The sequence below is a fragment of the Macaca fascicularis genome, chromosome 6 (assembly GCF_037993035.2).
Source record: "Macaca fascicularis isolate 582-1 chromosome 6, T2T-MFA8v1.1".
In the NCBI taxonomy this organism is placed as follows: domain Eukaryota; kingdom Metazoa; phylum Chordata; class Mammalia; order Primates; family Cercopithecidae; genus Macaca; species Macaca fascicularis.
This window is the reverse complement of record NC_088380.1, coordinates 77,658,066-77,681,622: the sequence shown is the minus strand read 5'-3', so window position 1 is coordinate 77,681,622 and position 23,557 is coordinate 77,658,066. Positions and strand designations below refer to the sequence as shown.

Below are 23,557 nucleotides of genomic sequence, written 5' to 3'. Positions count from 1 at the left end.
CTCCAGCCTGGAGACAGAGCAAGACTCAGTCTCAAAAAAAATTATTCCAGAATGCAACCCTCCTTTCTCCCCAAAAAGAAAAAAAAAATCCAATCTTTGGATATTAGTTGTTCTATCTAGAAGGGGAAAACAATAGTGGAAGAAACAATCTTTAAAAAGAAAAATCGAAAGTGTTCTTCATCAATCCAAGCAAAATGCAGGGGGAATTTAAGAAAATATTTACATCTGTAGATTTTCTATAGGTATAAAGTTGTCTATCATCTTCAGGAAAGATTCTCTATAGTGACCCGACAAATAGAGACAAAGAAGCATTTTAGCCATAAAAATGTTATAAGAATTCCATCAAAACAGATTATAAGCAAAGAAATAAAAAATCACCTATAAGACCCATCTGAATGAGGTGCCCTTTTTCGAGAGGTGGGTAGAAATTGGGGAATAATTTCAATCAATTCTTTTCCTTCCTGATTATTGTTCCACTTATGTAATCTAATTGTCCTCCAGGTAAATCTTATTAATTTATATATTTTTTAAAGTCTGTTGTAATTAGATTTTTCTAGGGCATTAACATACAATTATGCATAGTGTTATTCTATAATTTTAATACAGCCTCCCAATATGTAATGGACTCTTCACAATTTCCAATGGAGAGGGTATCTTTATTATACACTTGCCAGAGTTATTTTAATTTGTTTTTCCAAAAGAAATAGTCAAAATAACTAAGTAGGATTACTAGAAGTACATACATTAAAGTCTCCAAAATTAAGAGATGCAATAAATCACAATCAAATGAGAAAACACAGTATCAACTAAATAAATGTCAAAAGAACCCTTGCCAAAATTCAACACAGATACAGATAAAACTCTGGAAAAATCTGTATCAAAATGTCAACAGAGCTTATCATTCATCATGGGATTAAACATGAGGTTTTAATTTTTTCTTTTTGCTGTGTCTCTTTCTAACGTCTTACAATAAATATATATAAATAAGAAAAAATATTAAGGGTTTATGAACCAAAATATAGTAAACTAAGAGAAACTAGAAGTGAATATTTATCAAACCTCTGAAGACAGAAGGGCAGAGAGCAGTTTCTTCCCCAAAATACAGAAACAAATTGTAGGAGAGTTTTGAGTCTGCTGTGTCTGCACAACATTACTCATCTGGTAGATTTTGGTTTAAGACTTGTTTTCATTATAGCATGTCTCTACTGACCTCTTACTGGATGAGGCCAGGTGGCTAGATTGGCTTAAGTCAGTTTGCAATAATATTGACCAAAAATGTTAAATTAAATTAAAAAAAGGTATACACTCTACCATATGTAGTAAGAGTTATGTTAAATATATTTCATATATTTTATCTAAGATATCATTATTTATAACATACATTTAATATTCTACTAGAAAAGAAAAATTGCCAATTAGGATATAATTTTTAATTACCTAGAATCTTATATTTATCAAAAGATCTTTTCTAAATTAATCTATACATAGATTTTTATCATGTAACATGCTGTTATTTCCATGTCTTGGCCGGGCGTGGTGGCTCACCCCTGTAATCCCAGCACTTTGGGAGGCTGAGGCGGGTGGATCACGAGGTCAAGAAATCGAGACCATCCTGGCCAACATGCTGAAACCCCATCTCTACTGAAAATACAAAAATTAGCCAGGCATGATGGCACGCACCTGTAGTCCCAGCTATTCAGGAGGCTGAGGCAGGAGAATTGCTTGAATCTGGGAGGCAGACGTTGCAGTGAACTGAGATCGCGCCACTGCACTCCAGCCTGCCAATAGAGACTCCATCCCAAAAAAAAGAAAAAAAAGGCCGGGCGCGGTGGCTCAAGCCTGTAATCCCAGCACTTTGGGAGGCCGAGACGGGTGGATCATGAGGTCAGGAGATCGAGACCATCCTGGCTAACACGGTGAAACCCCGTCTCTACTAAAAATACAAAAAAAAACTAGCCGGGCGAGGTGGCGGGCGCCTGTAGTCCCAGCTACTCGGGAGGCTGAGGCAGGAGAATGGCGTGAACCCAGGAGGCGGAGCTTGCAGTGAGCTGAGATCCGGCCACTGCACTTCAGCCTGGGCGACAGAGCGAGACTCCGTCTCAAAAAAAAAAAAGAAAAAAAAAAAATTCCATGTCTTTCTAGTTACAAAGTAACTTTGCCTTATAAAAGAAAAAAAAAATTCCATGTCTTTCTAGTTACATAGTAACTTTGCCTTATAATGCTAGATCATGGTGAAGTCATTTTGAAAGCAATTAACTTATGTAGTACCAGCAAGGTATATAAACTGAAATGACAATAATATGAAACTCTGTGACCAAGGTAACACACATGTAGGCAATGACATCTGCCAGGAAGCACAGCGAATGTAAGAGCATCTCAATTTTAGAGATGTTAAAATGAGAAAAAAAAATTACACCTTAAAATTGATAAAATATATCAGTATTTCAATATAATAACATTATCCATAGGGGGTGCAATTATGACATTTTCTTAACACTTTCCTATCCTTTTCATTTTACTCTAATCAGCATTTTTTTAAATAACTAGAAAAACTTGTTTTTGTTTTTATTTGATTCATTTAAATCTCTTCTCTTCTTGGGCAATGTGTATTAGTTTTTCCCCAAATCTGGTCACAATCTAGTAACTCTGTTCAAAACAGCTACATGAGGAGGTTGGTCAGCTACAAGGCTTCTATCATGATTAGGCTTGTGGATTTGTCTGTTTTGAGGTAGGGAAGGAGGGTGGAATGAGTAAGGAATAGGAAGGCACACACAGAAAAAACAACAGTAAGATTTGGGAGTACTCTACAATTTAGCCTCAGACCAGCCTTTTTTTTTTTTTTTTTTAAACCTTTAATCATGGCTGGGCCAAACCCTACTGTCTACAGGCACATTTTATGGCCTGAAAATCACAACCTAGAGAGAGTACTAGAGATCACTGGGCAACCCAAGGGGCAACTTTTCTACTATTCTGGAATCAATTTGTTCATGACTCTGTCTTCCTCCAGAGAAGTATGTGTGGTGTGTTGAAGGGAGTGAGGGTGAGTGAGTAGGAACTTGGCTGGGTAATGAAGTGTAGGAAGTGGATGAATCTATTCTCATCAATTGAGGATTCTGATTAAATTTGTTCCAATTCTGGCCAGGTATGGTGGCTCACACCTGTAATCCCAACACTTTGGGAGGCTGAGTCATTTGGATCACGAGGTCAGGAGATCAAGACCATCTTGGCCAACATGGTGAAATCCTATCTCTACTAAAATACAAAAAAATTAGCCAGGTGTGGTGGTGCATGCCTGTAGTCCCAGCTACTTGGGAGGCTGAGGCAGGGGAATCGCTTGAACCTGGGAGGCAGAGGTTGCAGTGAGCCGAGATCCCACCATTGCACTCCAGCCTGGCAACAGAGCAAGACTCTGTCTCAAAACAAAACAAAACAAAACAAAACTGTTTCAATTCCCTGAAATTTTGTTCTAAACCCTGGTTTCCTCACACATTCAGGCTCACCTGCCCAGGTCCGCCCAACACCAACACAGTTCCCTTCCAACAAAGGAAGTTTTGTTTGAAATCAGAAGGAAGAAGGCGAGATGAGCCCATCTGCCATTTTCTGTGTGAGGAAACAATCTGTTCACTTCCCTGTTAACCCGAGGAGTTGTTCTCAGAATGGCATCCTCCTGGGCCTAGACAGCACATCTAACTACAAATCTCATTGGGCATTCCTGTCCCCCAGTGCCAACTCCCACTTCTGTTTATGTCCCAGCACTTTTTGTTTGAATTCTTATTTCGTACTTTTAGCTAACACAATTATCACGAAACCTTCCCCTCAAAAAGACACACAGAGAAGTTATTGACTATTATCAGGATATAATCATAAAATAATATGTTCACACACCACTTATATGAGTGAAGTGAGTGTTTCTGAGTCCAGAAATTACACAGTTAAAAAAAATACTGAGGGAAATATAAAAACCAGACTTTAAAATAGGAGCCAACCAGTTTTAAAAGGCTCCATGCAAATACTTGAACTAGACAGTAATGCTCAGTGTATTGTTTTTAAAAAGCCTTAACTCAATAGCAAGAAAAACATTTCTCCCCACTTCAGTCACATGGTTTGGAGTTAAGAAAGGGCCCCTTGGACCTGAAGCCCAGTGCTTAGCAACTTACGTAAAGAGGTGCTTCGCTGCAGCTCAACTCCATGGCTTTCGCATCTGCAATGAAAATAGTAAACAAGAGCAGTTATTGCAGGAGGCCCCATGGAACCCACCAGCTGAGCTCTCCCTGTCCTGCCTGCAGTCATCAACATTGTGGAGGGAGGAGCAAACTCATTAGATAGGAAAACTGCAGAGACAAAATATAAAAGAATGAAGGACTAACATGCTATCTAAATAACATATCCTCTCGAGAACACAATATGATGGCCTCTCAAAAAATTACACGTAGAATTACCATATGACTTAGCAATTCTACTTCCAGGTATATACCCAAATAATTGAAAGCAGGGACTCAAACAAATTTTTATACCTATGTTCATAGCAGCATTATTCACAATAGCCAAAAGATAGGAAAAAAAACAAATGTCCACTGACAGATGGATAATCAAAATGTGGTATACACATGCAATGGAATATTATTCAACCTTAAAAAGAAACAAAATTCTAGTACGTGTTATAACATGAATGAGCCTTAAAGACACTACGCTAAGTAAAATAAGCCAATCACAAAAGGACAAATACTGTATGAGTTGACTTAAATGAGGTATCTAGATAGTCAAACTCATAGAAAAAGAAAGTAGAATACAGATTACCAGAAGCTGGACATTGGGGAGAATGGAGAGTTATTTAATGTCTATAGAGTTTCAGTTTGGAAAGACAAAGAAGTTCTGGAGATGGCTGGTGGGGGTGATGGTTGCACAACAATGTGAATGTACCTAGTTCCACTGAGTTGTACCTGAAAAAATGGTTCAAATGGTAAGTCTTGCATATATTATCGAAATAAAAAATCATAGTAATTATAGTACATGTCGTGTCTACATGAAGCAAAATAATTTGAATTTGAAAAAATATATATCCCACCACCTTATTATTTTATATTAGTTTCCACACATATGGAAACCCTGTGACCCCAGACACTATCCCATAGACTGCTCCTAAAATAAAAATATTTCAGAAAGCCAAGAAAGGTCAACATAAGCATGTTGAAAGTTTCACCTGTGTTCATCGCTTGGCTCACAGGTAATTCCAAAGTCAGAGTCCACTTTTGGCCAGGTGAGGCAGAACAGCACAGTGACAAGATAGTTCTATTGCCTCCCTTACACAGAGGGCCAGAGAGTTCAGCTGCATGATTGCATAAGGCAGAACAGCACAGTGACAAGATAGTTCTATTGCCTCCCTTACACAGAGGGCCAGAGAATTCAGCTGCATGATTGCATGGGTAGGATGCAGCCCACTGTCAAGCTAACCAACCTGTCTGCCAGGCGTGCGCACCTGGATCTGCTTCTGGGTGTGCCTGCCCCTTTAAAATAGCACAGATGGATGGATAAACAAAATGTGGTGTGTACATACAGTGGAATGTTATTCAGCCTTAAGAAGGAATATAATTCCAACAAATGCTACAACTGGACAAGCCTTGACAACATTACCCTAAGTGAAATAACTCAGACAGAAAGGACAAATACTCTATGATGCCAGTTCTATGAGGTACCTAGAGTAATCAAACATGAGTTTGACATGAGAAGCAGAAAAAAAATGATTGGTAGTTGCCGGGGTGGGGTACACAGGAGTGTATCGTTTATTGGATATGGACTTTCAGTTTTGCATAGATGAAAGTGTTCTGGAGACGCACAATGGTTATGGTTTCACAGCAATGCAAATATACTTACCACTACTGGCCTGTGTTAAAAATGGTTAAGATGGTAATTTTTATGTTGTCTATTTTGCCACAATTAAAAATTTTAAAGTAAACAAATAGCACTTAGAAACTTGTTTCCTACTTAGAAAAAAACAAAAAAACCCAGCATCACTCACTGAACACCAACTGTGGGCCAGGTATTACACAAAGATAATAAAGACATGCCTTCTGGGTCTGCCAGAAAGTGGTCCAGCCTTCAAGGAGTTCCAAGCTGAACAAAAGAGAATGAAAGATTGGGAGACAGGGAGGAGCAGGTTGCATGAGAATTCTAAATGGGGCAGACAGGGAGACTCACTTGTCCCTGCACCCTTGCCTCCTTCCCACTGCACACCTGAGGCCTGGGTTCTGCTCCTTAGGCCAAGCCTGGCTCTGCAACCTCTGCCTCCCAGGTTCAGGCGATTCTTATGCCTTAGCCTCCCGAGTGGCTGGCATTACAAGTGTGCACCATCATGCCCAGCCTCAGCCCTGCTGCAGTAATTTAGGGGCTTCTCTTAAGAATGAATTGTGGGGCTAGGCACAGTGGCTCACGCCTGTAATCCCAGCACTTTGGGAGGCTGAGGTGGGTGGATCACCTGAGGTCAGGAGTTCAAGACCAGCCTGACCAACATGGTGAAACCCCATATCTACTAAAACACAAAAATTAGCTGGGCATGCTGGCAGGCACCAGTAATCTCAGCTACTCTGGAGGCTGAGGCAGAAGAATCACTTGAACCTAGGAGGCAGAGGTTGCAATGAGCTGAGATTGTGCCATTGTACTCCAGCCTGGGCAATAAGAGTGAAACTTCATCTCAAAAAAAAAAAAAAAAGAATGAATGAATTGTGACATTTAGTACAGTAATCCCCAAAGGATACACTTGGCAAGAAAGCGAATATGAAAAGTTCTATTTTTAGGTATTTCTTATAAAACAATTTAAGTTTTACTAATACTTCATATACACACTGGTGATAGCACCCTCCTAGGTCCCAAGACATGTTTCCTGAGATATCTTGAGAGATGACTGAGGGTCCTACAAGGCAGAGGGTTTGACAACAGGGCCCTTCTCAGCCCTCAATTTTATTTAAAATATCATGTCCTGTGGCAGTTTATGTGGACCCACTTAAATGGGTTTATAGATTATAATAATCCATTTATTATTGTTACTATTTGAAACAGTATCACTCTGCCATCCAGGCTGGAATGCAGCCGTACAATCACAGTTCACTGTAACCTTGATATCCTGGGCTCAAGCGCTCCTCCTGCTTCAGGCTCCCACATGGTTAAGATGATAGGTGTGCTAACTTGTTTTTTTTTTTTTTTTTTTTTTTTTTGTAGAGATAGGGTCTTGCTACATTGTTTAGGTGGTCTCAAACCCCTGGCCTCAAGTGATCCTCCTGCCTTGGCCTCCCACAGTGCTGGGATTACAGAAAATAATCAATTTTTTTTTTTTTTTTTTTTTTAAACAGAGTCTCGCTCTATTGCCCAGGCTAGAGTACAGTGGCATGATCTCGGCTCACTGCAAACTCTGCCTCCCGGGTTCAACCAATTATTGTGCCTTAGCCTAGCAAATAGCTGGCATCACAGGCATGCACCACCATGCCCAGCTAATTTTTGTATTTTTTAGGAGAGATGAGGTTTCACTATGTTGGCCAGGATTGTCTCCAACTCCTGACCTCAAGTGATCTGCCTGCCTCAGCTTCCCAAAGTTCTAGGGTTACAGGTGTGAGCCACCATGCCCAGCCTATATTCATCAATTTTTAATGAAACTAACTTTACAAACCAGAGTGTGAGAAACTTCAAATTAAAGATAATACTAACAAGAATATGAAAGAACTGAGACTCCTATTCCGAATATAAATTGTTCACCAGCCACCCATAAAATAAAAATAATGGCCAACCCAGGAACATCAATAAGCTGATCCCTCCAAAATTCTAAATTATCAAGAAGGCATTTAAAAAATTAATTTATATCCACTAGCACATACTATGATCCTCATCTTAAATGTCTGCTGCACTTCAATATATTAGCAATTTGTCATCTATGTTTATAGTCATGCCTCATACAATTCCAGTCTTTCACAAAATTTGCTTAACTTGACGATAAAATTAGAAGATCCTTGGCCGGGCGCAGTGGCTCATGCCTGTAATCCCAGCACTTTGGGAGGCTGAGGCGGGCGGATCACGGGGTCAGGAGATGGAGACCACCCTGGCTAACACGGTGAAACCCCATCTCTACTAAAAATACAAAAAACTAGCCGGGCGTGGTGGCGGGCGCCTGTAGTCCCAGCTACTGGGGAGGCTGAGGCAGGAGAATGGCATGAACCCGGGAGGCGGAGCTTGCAGATCTCACCACTGCACTCCAGCCTGGGCGACAAAGCGAGACTCCAACTCAAAAAAAAAAAAAAAAAAAAGATCCTTATGTATTTTTGTACATAATCCTAGTACTTTGAGATTTCCACTTAATAGCCCCCTCAAAAAAATGCATTAGTATAGGAAATGTGGTAGCTTAAAAAAAAATTTAAAAAAAAAAGCAGAAATAGCAAACACTTGGAACCAACCCAAATGTCCATCAATGATAGACTGGATTAAGAAAAGGTGGCACATATACACCATGAAATACTATATAGCCATAAAAAAGGATGAGTTCATGTCCTTTGTAGGGACATGGATGAAGCTGGAAACCATTCTGAGCAAACTATCACAAGGACAGAAAACCAAACACTGCATGTTCTCACTCATAGGTGGGAATTGAACAATGAGAACACCAGGACACAGGAAGGGGAACATCACATACCAGGGCTTATTGTGGGGTGGGGGGAGTGGGGAGGGATAGCATTAGGAGATATACCTAATGTAAATGAGGTGGAGCACAGCAACATGGCACATGTATACGTATGTAACAAACATGCACATAGTGCACATGTACCCTAGAACTTAAAGTATAATTAAAAAAAAAAAAAAGAGGGAAAAAATAGCTGAAATAATACAGAGAAATAAAGCAGCAAACTAAAATGTATTCCTTGGCCAGGCTCAGTGGTTCATGCCTATAATCCCAGCACTTTGGGAGGCTGAGGCAGGTGGATTGCTTGAGCCCAGGAGTTTGAGACCAGCCTGGGCAACATGACGACACTCCATCTCTAAAGACAAAAAAGATAAAATGCATTTCTTTATGAGTAAAACTATGGAAGACTGTTGAATATTTTAAAAAACAAGTCTATCAGAGCAAATTCAATTGTGCAAGTTTGCTGTACACTTAGAAAAAAGTACAGATGTTTTCCACAACTCGTGTGGCATTTGCTAGATTTTCTCTGATAATAAAATATACTCAAATTTTTTTTAATTTTTATTTTTATTTCAATAGGTTTTTGGAGAAACACGTGGTGTCCGGTTACATAGATAAGTTCCTTAGTGGTGATTTCTGAGATTTGGGTACACCCATCACCCGAGCAGTGTACACTGTACCCAATGTGTAGTCTTTTATCCCTCACTCCCCTCCCATCCAAAACCCATCATTTTAAGTGAGAATATGGAGACATATTCTGAAGAGTGAATTACTTTTTTTTTTGAGATGGCATCTCATTCTGTTGCACAGGCTGGAATACAGTGGCTCAATCTCGGCTCACTGCAAGCTCTGCCTCCCAGGTTCAAGTGATTCTCCTGCCTCAGCCTCCTGAGTAGCTGGGACTACAGATGCCCACCACAATGCCCAGCTAATTTTTGTATTATTAGTAGAGATGGGGTTTCACCATGTTGGCCAGGCTGGTCTTGAACTCCTGACCTAAGGTGATCCACCCATTTTGGCATCCCAAAGTGCTGGGATTACAGGTGTGAGCCACGGTGCCCAGCTGTGAATTGCTTTTTTAATAAAAAATAGTGTTCTATCAAAAACTGTTCAAGTACAACCACTGGTAAGGCAGCTGCTCTTGTAAGTAGTTTAAAAAACACCACACACGAGATTCATTCACTTTGTCATTCATGAGCAAGGTACTGCAACAAAGAACTTGAAGCCAAAAGCACAAAATGTTCTATGGGACATTAATCAATCAACATGGTTAATTTTGTGGAAATAAGAAATCCAATGTGGTCAAATCTTTGCAGTGTATGTAATGAGATAGGAAGTAACCATAAAAATCTATACTACATTGAGATGTGCTGGTTATATTGTGGCAAAGTACTTTAAAAAGGTGAAACCCCGTCTCTACTAAAAAATACAAAAAAAAAAACTAGCCGGGCGAGGTGGCGGGCGCCTGTAGTCCCGGCTACTCGGGAGGCTGAGGCAGGAGAATGGCGGGAACCCGGGAGGCGGAGCTTGCAGTGAGCTGAGATCCGGCCACAGCACTCCAGCCTGGGTGACAGAGCGAGACTCCGTCTCAAAAAAAAAAAAAAAAAAGTTGTCAAACTTAAACATGTACTACATAATTTTCTCTTACAAAAATGGAAGTGTTATAAACTTACTGGTTTTTCAAACAATTAGCCTGTTCCTTCAAGAAAAAAGTAATTTTCTTTTTCTTTTTATGACCTGCCATTTCAGGGAAAAAAAAAAAAGTGATATTTTAATAAGTGAAAGAGAAAATGTATTTCAAAAGAAACAGATTATAGATAGTACATGCCACAGTAAGAACTTTTTTTTTTTTTTTTTGTTTGAGACAGAGTCTCGCTCTGTGGCCCAGGCTGGAGTGCAGTGGCGCAATCTTGGCTCACTGCAACCTCTACCTCCTGGGTTCAAATGATTCTCCTGCCTCAGCCTCCCAAGTGGCTGAGATTACAGCTGTATGCCACCACACCCAGCTAATTTTTGTATTTTTAGTAGAGACAGGATTTCACCATGTCGGCCAGGCTAGTCTCGAACTCCTGACCTCAAGTGATCTGCCTGCCTTGGCCTCCCAAAGTGCCGGGATTACAGGCGTAAGCCACCATGCCCAGCCAGTAAGAACATTTTGAAAGAGTATCTGTCCATGTTTCCATTGATTTTGTTGCAAAAAAAACCAAAAAAACAAAAAAATCATTTAAAGTTTGTTACCCACAAAAGCCCTCATACGGCATTCTGTATGGAGAAATATATTTCTGGTTTTTTTTATCTTCCAAAGGGAACATGTCATGGAGTTTGAGATCAGCCTGGGCAACATAGCAAGACCCTGTCTCTACAAAAATAATTTTGAAATTAGCCAGGCATGGTGGTGCATGCCTGTAGTCCTAGCTACTCAGGAGGCTGAGGCAGGAGGATCTCTCAAACCCAGGAGTTGCAGGCTACAGTGAGGTATGATCATGCCATTGCACCACTGCCCTTCAGTCTGAGCAACAGAGCAAGACCCTGTCCCCAGTCAAAAAACAAATATATATATACATTGTTACAGTAATATGATTTATATGTTTTATAAATGATTTATAAATAAATACATTAAATAGAATACATGCTAATCCCCCCCCCTTTTTTTTAAACTTGATAAGGGTACATTTTGAAGATCTGCCCCCAAAAGTGAGCCTTTTTCCCTAGTTGTCAAGCTATAAGTATTTTTCCCAGCAGTTTTCCTTCAGGCTTTGTAGAATGAGGCATGGCCTGTGGCGTGTGACAAGCTCACGGGAGCCCATGTAGTTGTGTATTTACACAGTGAGAAGGCAGGCTACAGTGGACTACAGTGCAAAGTCCAGCATCACACAGTTTCACGAAGGACCCAGATGCCAACGCTTTGCACTTTTCAGTCAGGAAGAAACCAGCTGCATCAAAGGCCTCCCTCAAATTTGGATTATACTATGATCTCAGCAAGAGGTGAAATGTCAAGGGCTGGACAATGTTATTTACATTTCACTTTATATCCAATAACTTGTATTTCATTATTCATTACTCTACCATTTGCCATTTTTCAATACTGAAATTTAAAAACCATTTGAACAGCAATTAATTTTGTTTTTCAGAGCAAACACTTTTCACTCCTTGAAAAAAAATAAAGTCCCCGCAGTTCTCACCCTCAGTCCTAATCCTTCTAAAAGCCCTATAGAATTTCCCAGGTTAATTGTAGAAAAAAATATGCTAGAGCAAATATATACTCAATAAAACCATGAAACTTCAAACTGAAATATATTTTAAAATTTTATATTCTCATTTGGATTTTCTCCAAGTTAATTCCTCTTTCACAGTAGAGCACTGAGTTCTGTGCTCACTTGCAGAGTCACGTGGCTAAACCATGCTATGCCTCCTTTCACACCAAGTTTGATAATAAAACAAGTTTGTATTTGCTAGGCAAGTTACAACTGCTTAAGTCCTTGATGTGGTGTCACTTTTCACTATATAAATGCCACCCTCTATATTTCCTTTTATCTGTGAAAGTTTGAGTTCTTCATCTGCAATTACCAAGTTTCTCATAGTCAAGTACTTAAAAAAATTGTACCACATTTTCCAGAAATGTTTCTTGGGACATAAAAAAAACCAAAGTATTTCCAAACATTTGCTGGCAGACACCAGGGAATGACTTGGGGCCTTATTACACATCCAGAATTTTTAAGTTTGTTCCCCAAGCGGGGGAAGCTCTTATAAAAAGAACATCAAGATACAGTATTATAGACTTATGAGGAATACATAATATCCAAATATCTTTTCTTGCTTAACTCTAAAAAAAAGTATTAGACTATTTTAAACAGGCTAAAAATGTTTTTAATAAAAGAAGAAAGTAAATATAACATTTACACAGAAAAATATCAATTCTTGACTTTATGAAATTTTCTGAATTTCTCACATTTTTGCATCTAAATAAAATATTCTAAGGCAGAATGAATACAAAACCTATGACTTTAATTTTGTCTTTGAATATGTCAATAAACATTGGTTTGTGTGCCTTTTTACAAAACTAATTAACAGGTAATACTCAGGCACCTTGCTCAATATTCTACAAATATCATCTCAGATGATCCTTTTAGCAGCCTTGAAAGGAATATATAGGAAATCCGTGTTACTTAACTAGTCCTTTCCAAGTCCCTGTCATTACAAGGTTATATGAAGAAGCCAATGCTATCTACACATAAAAATACTCAAAAAGTGAACTGAACACTTATATTATAAAATAAAGCTTATGCAAGCAACTGCCTCCCTGTTCATTCTCTATTCCCCTCCCTCTACTCCACTGAATGCTGGCATCTATTCTCTAATCATTCCATACTTAGAGAGAACAGATTTTGTGTATATTGTTTGTTTGCATAGGTCTTGGTGTTGTTACTGAATGGTGTAAACAAAAGACAAATCAACTTACAATACATTTAGAACATTTTTTAAAGCATGACATTTTTAATAAAGAATAGTATCATGAGAACTGCTGAAATTACATATGAAGCTATTATTCAATGAGAATTTAACTTGATAAGCTTGCCACATGCCATTGGCCATGCCTAATTCTACAAACCCTGAAGGAAAACTATTGGGAAAAATACTTGCAGCTTGACAACTAGAGAAAAAGGCTCACTTTTTAGGTGCAGATTTTCAAAATGTACCCTTATCAAGTTAAATGAGCCCTTATCAAGTTAAATGAGAATGTGGCAGAGACCCATTTACAACTTAAAAAGAAAATCATGATAAGACAAAGGTTTCAAAGGTAACAGTGTCCATATTAAAGGAATAAGAGCACGTCCCCACTCCTTGAGAAAATGGAAGAAGTTTTTGGGTATTTCTAATAAAAATGACCCTCATAATCATACTTTGAAAATCAAATGTGAGGCCTGGTGTGGTGGCTCATGCCTGTAATCCCAGTACTTTGGGAGGCTAAGGTGGGTGGATCACCTGAGGTCAGGAATTCAAGACCAGCCTGGTCAACATGGCAAAACCCCATTGCTACTAAAATAATACAAAAAATTAGCTGGATGTGGTGGCAGGTGCCTGTAATCCCAGCTACTCGGAAGGCTGAGGCAGGAGAATCACTTGAACCCAGGAGGCAGAGGTTGCAGTGAGCCAAGATCGTGCCATTGCACTCCAACCTGGGCAACAAGAGCAAAACTCTGTATAAAAAAAAAAAAAAAGAAAAGAAAAGAAAACAATCAGCCCGGTGTGGTGGTGGGCACCTGTAATCCCAGTGACTTGGGAGGCTGAGGCAGGAGAATAACTTGAACCCAGGAGAATGAAACTGCAGTGAACCGAGATCACACCATTGCACTCTGGCCTGGGCGACAAGAGCAAAACTCTGTCTCAAAAAAAAGAAAAGGAAAGAAAAGAAAATCAAATGTGACAGTGTAGATTGTATGTATGGTGTAGTCAATCAGTTTGATCAGAAAATTTCATACCCCCCTCTTTAATTAATCACATACTACACACACACACACACACACACACACACACAGTTCATGTTCTGTTCATTCCTAGAATTACCACAAAATTGAAAAATATAATTTGCATAAGACTACGTAGTTAGAAAACGGCAGAGCTGGTGTTCAAATGCAGCCTGCTCCAGAGCCTGTACCGCTCACCATGATCTTATGTTCCTTTTTAGCCAAGGAATTAAAACACAAACTTTACAAATATGCTTATTTTCATACTTTATTTTCATTTTCAGAAAATGGAGGCTGGGCGCGGTGGCTCAAGCCTGTAATCCCAGCACTTTGAGAGGCCAAGACAGGCGGATCACGAGGTCAGGAGATCGAGACCATCCTGGCTAACACGGTGAAACCCCGTCTCTACTAAAAATACAAAAAATTAGCCAGGCGTGGTGGTGCGCGCCTGTAGTCACAGCTACTCAGGAGGCTGAGGCAGGAGAATGGCGTGAACCCGGGAGGCGGAGCTTGCAATGAGCTGAGATCAGGCCACTACACTCCAGCCTGGGCGACAGAGCAAGACTTCGTCTCAAAAAAAAAAAAAAAGAAAAAAAAAGAAAATGGAACTTTAGGCAAATCTTTTTTCCACCACTGCTTCCTATGAAATGTTGGTCCCCGTTTTAAGGAGATTCACATAAAGGGACTTTCCCTGTGACCCACTCAGTAGGAAAAAAAAAAAAACAGTTTCTTCTACTGTACTCTCACAACATGCTTCAGCAGGGGGATGGGGAATTTCCTGGCTTGTTGAAGCAAACAAGCAATTCTGCAGCAGACAGGAGCTGGGTGTCCTCCAGTTCCCACACTACCTGGAGATAGCATCAGATCCCACAGGCTGAGGGCTCGGTCCCACAAGACTGTCCCGCATTTCTGATGCCAATGCAAGTCCCAGGTGTTTCACCTGTGCTCTGACCAAATGGCTACAAATCAGGCATCTCACAACCCCCTCCCTAGGTTTCACTAATTTGCTGGTGTGGCTCACAGAACTTAGGGAAACACTTACATGCACTGGTTTATTATAAAGGATATTACAAAGAATACAGACGAAGAGATGCATACATAGGGTGAAGCATGTGGAAAAGGGCAAGGGGCTTCCCTGCCCTCCCCTGGGTGCACCACCCTCCAGGAACCTCCATGTGTTCAGCTATCCAGTAGTTCCAAGAACCCAGTCTTTTTGGGTTTCCAAGGAAGCTTCATTATGTAAGCATGAGTGATTACATCATCGGCCATTTGTGATCAGTTTAGCCTTCAGCCCCCTCTTCTCCCCAGAGGTGGGGGGGTGGAGCAGAATATCCCAATCCTCTAATCTTCCCTTAGTCTTTCCTGTGATCAGTGCCTATCCTGAAACTACCTAGGGGCTTCCAGCCACCAGTCACCTCATTAGCATACAAAAATACATCATTTGGGAGATTCTAAGGATTTTAGGCATTGTTGCCAGGAAACAGTAGAAAGAACGAAGTCAAAATACTGTGTACATTTCACAATATCATACCTGCTATCTTCAGATAAGGGGACCTCACATGTTCCTGTCCTCACTTTACATATGAGGAAAAGCTCAGCAAAGTTGTGGCACTTGACTGAGGTCCAGCAGCTAGAAATGGCTTAGTAGATGTAAAACTAGCCTGTCTGATCCCATCCCATGTTCTCTGTAGCCTCAGCATAAAGTCCTTTTGTAACATACAACTGGTCTGAAAGCCAGTGATTTGCCTGGCTAAAAGGCAGCAAAACTTCACAGTTAGGAATACAGGCTTGGGAACAAGCTGCATTGAATCTCAGCTATGGTAGTTTTGTTTTGGGTTTTGTTTTTATTTTTTATTTTTTTATTTTTTGGGGGGAGGGGGACGGAGTCTATCTAGCTCTGTCGCCCAGGCTGCAGTGCAGTGGGCAGATCTCAGCTCACTGCAAGCTCCGCCTCCGGGGTTCACGCCATTCTCCTGCCTCAGCCTCCCGAGTAGCTGGGACTACAGGCGCCCGCCACTGCGCCCGGCTAATTTTTTTTTTTTTTGTATTTTTAGTAGAGACGGGGTTTCACTGTGGTCTGGATCTCCTGACCTCGTGATCCGCCCGCCTCGGCCTCCCAAAGTGCTGGGATTACAGGCATGAACCACCGCGTCCGGCCTTGTTTTTATTTTGAAACAGGGTCTCACTCTGTCACCTAGGCTGGAGAGCAGTGGCACAATCAAGGCTCACTGTAGCCTTGACCTCCCCAGTTCAAGTGATCCTCCCCAACCTCAGCCCTCTGAGTAGCTGGAACTGCAGGAGCACACCACCACACCCCCTTTTTTTTTTTTTTTTTTTTTTTTTTTTTTTTTTTTAGAGATGGAATGTCACTATGTTGCCCAGGCTGGTCTTGAACTCCTGAGCTCAAGCAATCCTCCCACCTCAGCCTCCCAGTGTTGGGATTACAGACGTGAGCCACTGCCCTGGCCTACTTTAGGTTCACTATTTTACTTTCCTTGGCCAGTTCCTCATCTGTCAAGTAGAACTAATCATAATACCTCCCCCAAAGACTGTTGGGAGGATTAAGACATTTGACAGGGTAAAAAGAGAAAAAACTAGTGTCTACCAGAAACACTAAATGCTAGTTGCAACTATTAATTATTATTATTATTACTACATGTTAAGTATATAAAAGGATTTTTTAAGACTTTGAATATTTATTTCAAATAAAATCACTCAGAATCTCTAAATATTAAACTGACCAAAATGACTCAGCAGTAATTGGTAATTGGGGTCAGAAGGGTCTGAAATAGCCCTACCCAGCTCAGCCTAAACCTGATGGCCCAGAGGAACCTCCAGGGATCAAGAATTCCAAATACATTGTACCACACAAATGTAAGACATAAAGCTCCACAGAATTTTATTTGATTTTATGGAGCTGAATGGTCCCCCTACAGTTTGAAAATTCAAAGGGCAGAGCAACAACTATTGAGGCAATTCTATTTGCCATGTTAATTTGAAACTTTCTGCATTTGGAAGGAAATGCTGACTCACAGTTCCTTATACTAACCTAGGAATGTAGGCTTATAATTGCATTTCACAACTGTTATACTAACTGGAAAAGAACAGTAAACTACTGGGAGATAAGGCCAAGTCTAAGTAAAAACCTTCAATGCCAGCACAATGGAAATGGGTAGGGAGAGAGCATTTGAAATAAACCTATTATTGAGCACACAACGGTGTCTATAGACCTGTTTCAGACTAGAGTTATCTACCTGAGCTATGCAGGTCTAAGCAGCTTTAAGTGGAAGGGTTGAATTATTTGGTAAACTCAGTGGGGAGATGTCTGAAGATTAGAAAGGAAACAACACAGTAACTATTCACTAAGATCTCATTAATTCAAACTAATGGTGGTGATGGGGATAGGGAGGAAGGAGAGCCAGTCAGTCTGAAATTGTGCAGCCTAATGTTTATAAAGTACAAAGAGGAGCACGAGCTAGCTGCTAACAAAATGTTCCGCCAAACCTGTCACACTCACTTGTATTTCTCAGGATATATTTGCACACACACAAAGTGATTAAGCCCTTTAAAAGCTTTTTCTAAATCTATCAGACATCCCCTTTACAATCTTACTTACGCTATTAATCTGTTTAATGTATTGTTCATGTCAACGCAAAGCTCAATTATCACTCAAGCATCATGGGCAAGATACGACCTACCAAGGTATCAATTTCCTCATTAGCAATAAATTTCTAAAGTATGTCTTTCATGTCCAAATCCCAATGTACTGTCACTTACTATGTGCAAAGCACTATGCAGGCCATCTAGGGAAGGATATTAAAATATATAGAATGCTGACTGTATCACTGATGAGCTCAAAATCTAGTTGGGATGATAAGATCTACATTCATGAGAAGCTAGAGGATGCAAGCAGGAAGACCACTGGACTGGCAGAACATGGTAATGTCAGGCAAGAATGAACAGAGAAAGAAGTTCTCTAAATGGAAAGTCAGGGTTCAGTATGAAGACAGATATGGACACATGTTATCTTTAGGAAACACAAAGGAGTTTGAGGGGTTGAAGCAACAGGTTTATGAACCAGAGAGAGCAAACATCATCAGCCTCCTACGTTTATACACAATCCATCCCTAAAACACACATACTACATTTGTGACAAAAAATGAATAGACTCATAGGGGCCAGGAGTCCTTCTGCCAGAGATCTAGCAATAACACTGTTAATTACACATTTCCTTTTAGCCAGAATTTTCAACAACATACATTCTAGCTTTTCCTACATGTGCTTTACTTTTGCTCTCCCCTCACAATGAAATATATTATCAAGTTCTTTGGGAGGCCAAGGCGGGTGGATCACCTGAGGTCAGGAGTTCGAGACCAGCCTGACCAACATAGTGAAACCCCATCTCTACTAAAAATACAAAAATTAGCTGGGCGTGGTGGCAGGCACTTGTAATCCCAGCTACTCTGGAGGCTGAGGCAGGAGAATCACTTGAAACTGGGAGGTGGAAGTCGCAGTGAGCTGAGATCGTGCCACTGTACTCCAGCCTGGGTAACAGAGAGAGATTCCATCTCAAATAAATAAATAAAATATATATAATCAAGTTCAGTGAAAACCCAGCTGATACTGACAATTCTCTGCTTGGGCACACCTAAGTATCTCTGTATTGTTTCTCACAACTGCATGTAATCATATCAAATTTATCAGATCCATGCTTCTTCAATATCTCATTTCTATTTCTTTATTTTCTCCTCATTTTTATAAAGGTAGAGCAAGAAAAATAATAAATCACATAGACAAGAGTCATGCTGCTAAACTGAACTGGTAGGTACAAAAGCCCAAAAGTTCATTCATTTGCTGATGCCTAAAAGTCTGAGTTCAATATGAAAAGATTTCTTCTTTGTGGAGTAGCTCTTCAATCTACAAATGTTTAAAGTAGCAATCTCGGGTAGCAATCTGGCAATGCCTCCCAGAGAAGTAAAGGAATGTATCACTGTGAAAAGAACACTTGAGTCAGGTCCTAGATAAAGCCTGGCTAAGAAACTTGCTCTTATTTTGTAAGCTACAGGGTTTCCCACTTTTTACTTTGATGAGGGAGGGTAACTCTCCCTGGAGTCTCACGTGGGATTGCTGGAAATTGATGCAACACTAATTAAGCCATGAGTTCATAACATATGGTCCATCAACAAACTTTATAGAGGCCATGAATTCCATGAAATTAGATGCAAATTATTGTGTGCATGTACATTTTTCTGTCACTATTTTATAGTTTTCATCAGATTCTCAAGGGCCCAGTAGACCCGAAAAAAAAAAGGCTAAGAATGTTTCTTTTAAACCATGCCAGACATCAAAATTTCTGCTCTGTGAAAGCCCATGTAAGGAGGATGAAAAGACATGCTCCAGAGTGGGAGAAAATATTTGCAAACCACATATCCATCAAAAGGCTAGTAAGCAAAACATATAAAGAACTCTCAAACAATGCAATTAGAAAATGGACAAAAGACATGGACAGACATTTCACTAAAAAGGATATACAGATGGCAAATGAACATGTTCAACATCATTAGCCATTGGGGAAATGGAAATTAAAACCGCAATGAGATATCAATGCATACCATTCAAAATGGCTAACACACACACAAAAAAATAGTGCCATCACCAAATGCTATAGCAGATGTGGAAAAACTGGATCACTCATACATTGCTGGTAGAGACACAAAACAATGAAACCACTCTGGAAAGCAGTTTAGCAGTTTCTTAAAAACCGAACATGCAACTGCCACCAGCAACTGTGCAAAAGGGCATTTTCCCCTTGGAGAAATAAAATGTGTTCACACAAAAACCTGTACATGATTGCTCATAGCAGCCTTATTTGTAATAGCCAAAAATTAGAATCAGCCCAAATGTCTTTCAACAGGTTAAACTTCAGTATTATAGATAACAGAGACCAGAGCAATGTATACTACATATCAATAAAAGGGAGTAAATTATTGATACGTATGAGAACATGGATGAAACCTTAGGAAATTATGCTGAGCGATAAAAGTCAATCCCAAAGGTTACAATCTGTATAATTCCATATATATAATATTTTTAAATGAAAAATTTACAGATATGGAAGACAGATTAGCGGTTGCCAAAGGTTAGACACCACACTGGAGGAATAGAGGTGGCTCTGACTATAAAAGGGTAACAGGAGGGATCCTTGTGGTTTTGGAACTGTTCAGTATCTTGCCTGTGGTTGTAGACACATGAACTTACACAAATGATAAAATGGTATTGAAATTTTAAAACACACATACTAAAGTATAAGTAAAACTGGCCTAGTACCTTGGCTCATGCCTGTAATCCCAGCACTGTAGGAGGCCAAGGTGGGTGGATCACTTGAAGTCAGGAGTTCAAGACCAGCCTGGCCAACATGGCAAAACCCCATCTCTACTAAAACTACAAAAATTAGCTGGGTGTGGTGGTGCATGCCTGTAATCCCAGCTACTCTGGAGGCTGAGTCACCAGAATTGCTTGAATCTGGGAGGCAGAGGTTGCAGCTATCGGAAATTGTGCCACTGCACTCCAGCCTGGATGACAGAGTTAGATTCTGTCTCTAAATAATAAAGTAAAACTTAGTAAACGTGAATTAGATGGATAAAATGTGTCAATGTCTATACTGGTTGTTATATTAAGACTACAACAAGTCTGAATATAGCTTTATAAAATGTTTCCAATGTGGGAACTGGGCAGAGTATACAAAGTATCTCTATTGTTTCTTACAACTGATAACATGTGTCAATGTCTAGATTGGTTGTTATATTGAGACTACAACAAGTCTGAATATGGCTTTATAAAATGTTTCCATTGGGGGAACTTGGCAGAGTATATGAAGTATCTCTGCTGCTTCTTACAACTGCATGTGGGTCTACAATTATGTCAATAAAAATTTCAATTAAAAATTATGCTAGAATGTATACCTCCTATTAGTTTTTTCTCCTTTGTGGTGGCTACTATAGGTGGTGTTTTCTTTTTTAGTATTATTATTTACATTTTCCAATGAATTTGCCACTACTGAAAACATTTTTAGAATTTATTTCACAGCTAAAGTTTTATTTTCATGAGACTAACCCAAAGACTGCTGAATAGACTGAAGAGACAAAAAAAAGTAGAAGCAGAAAGAGTAGTTGTGGAGGCACAGGCACACAAAAAGTCTTCCTGCTACTCAGAAGGGTTTCCAAGTAAGAGTCCTTAGAAGTTAATAAATCTAACTACTCAGAGACAACACCACCTCTCTCTTTTGTCTGCATTTTCAGGCAGCCTATTCATAGGGCTATGACCACTTCCAGGACTATTGAGAAAAACGTATATGGGGGCCGGGCGGTGGCTCAAGCCTGTAATCCCAGCACTTTGGGAGGCCGAGACGGGCGGATCACGAGGTCAGGAGATCGAGACCATCCTGGCTAACACAATGAAACCCCGTCTCCACTAAAAATACAAAAAAATTAGCCGGGCGTGGTGGCGGCGCCTGTAGTCCCAGCTACTCGGGAGGCTGAGGCAGGAGAATGGCGGGAACCCGGGAGGCGGAGCTTGCAGTGAGCCGAGATCGCACCACTGCACTCCAGCCTGGGCGACAGAACGAGACTCCGCCTCAAAAAAAAAAAAAAAGAAAAGAAAAACGTATATGGGTGGTTACTGTGGTTCAAATGTGTTCCCCAAAAAGCATGGGTTGGAAACTTAGTCCCCGTGCAACAGTATTGACAAGTGGAACCTTTAAGAGGTCTCTGCCCTTGTGAATGGATTAATGTGGTTATTGGATGAGTGGTTTTGTTATCATGAGAGTGGGTTTGTTATAAAAGTGGTTTGCCCCCCTCTTGCTCTGCCATGCTCTCTTGCCCTTCCAGCTTCCACCATGGGATAGTGTGGCAAGAAGACCCTAAGCAGATGTGGTCCCCCAGTCTTGGACTTCCCAGCCTCCAGAACCATAAGCCAAATACATTTCTTTTCCTTATAAATTACCCAGTCTGCGTTATTCCACTACAGCAGCATGAAACAGACTAAGACAGGAAATTGGTACTGAGAAGGAGGACTGACCATAACAAACACCCAAAAATAAAGCAGCTTTGAAACTAGGTAATGGGTGGAGGCTGAAAGAATTTGGAGGGGCAAGCTAGAAAAAGCCTAGATTGCCATAAGTGGAGCACTCAAGGCAATGCTGGTGAGGGCTCAGAAGACAAGATCTGTATGGAGAGCATAAATCTTCTTAGAGATTCCTTAAGCACCATGATCAGAATTTGGTAGAAATATGAATGGTAAAGGACATTCTGATGAGGTTTCAGACAGAAATGAGGAACAAGATATTAAAAACTGGAATAAATGCCATCCTCATTATAAAGTTGCAAAGAACTTGTCAAATTTATGTCCATGTCTTAGGACTTTGTGGAAGGCAGAATCTAATAGAAATGAACTAGGATATCTGTCAAAAGAAATATCTAAGCAGCATAATATTCAAAGTGCTGCATAATATTCAAGCAGCATAATATTCCTTTGGCCACTTCTAATAAAATGAGAGAAGGCAAATTATTTTTAAATGAAATTTATGATTGAAAGGAACATACAACATAAAGGTTTGGGAAACTCTCAGCCCAGCCATGTAAAGAAGAGAAAAGCTGTCCAGGAAAGAATACCAAAGGTGTGGCCAATCAACTGTTTGCTGAGAGATTAATATGGATAGAAGCAAGCCAGAGTCTATTCATCAAGACGATGGGAGAATGGCCCTGATGGCACTTTGGAGATTACTGTTGTCACCCTCTTTCATCACAGGTCCAGAGTGCCAAGGCCGGGGAGAAGGAAATATGTCAAAAGAAAGGCCCAGGGCATCCTTGGGAACTTGGGGCTAGTTTCCCAGTGTTGTCCTCAAGTCTCTTCTCTCCATATTCTATGGCAACACTCCTTAGTTATGCCAGGAATGGCTCAAGGGCCTCAAGTGTGGCTCAGGCCACAACTTCAGGAAGTGTGTAAACTAAAAATAAAATTCTAAGTCCCCCAACTGACTGAACAGATCATCTCTTGGCAAAGGGGACCCCAGAGTAACCTTGAAAACTGAATTATTGGCCACAATAGGATGGAGGCTCAGACACATCTCTTGTTACAACCACTCCCTAGCTAACCACAATGAGGTTTTCTTTCCTCAAGGCTTTACAGCTCTTTCAAAAGACTCCACCACTGATATCAACCAACTACCTGATGCTGCCCCTCCTTTTTTGCCTAAGAGACCACCCACCACGGAGTGGTTCTGACCAGTCTACAGAGAATGCACAGTAAGGATTTCTGTGTCCTCTGCTTCAGCATTTGAGGTCAGAGGTCAGAGGACCAAAAACTCCACCCTTGGATTATGCTAAGGCTGCCAGTTTTTGAACATGGGACCCATGAAGGGACATGAAGCTCAACT

At 40.3% G+C, this 23,557-nt stretch overlaps 1 protein-coding gene across 3 annotated transcripts in view; it reads right to left on the bottom strand.

Annotated features, from left to right (window-relative positions):
• ARHGEF28 (Rho guanine nucleotide exchange factor 28) overlaps positions 1-23,557 on the bottom strand; it is a 311,888-nt gene that overhangs the window by 246,281 nt on the left and 42,050 nt on the right. For all 3 annotated transcript variants that reach the window (XM_015451604.4, XM_005557142.5, XM_005557143.5), the window contains exon 2: positions 4,158-4,201. In XM_015451604.4, the coding sequence (XP_015307090.3) occupies positions 4,158-4,190 (33 nt within the window). In that variant the 5' untranslated portion in view covers positions 4,191-4,201. The remainder of the gene's footprint in view (positions 1-4,157; positions 4,202-23,557) is intronic.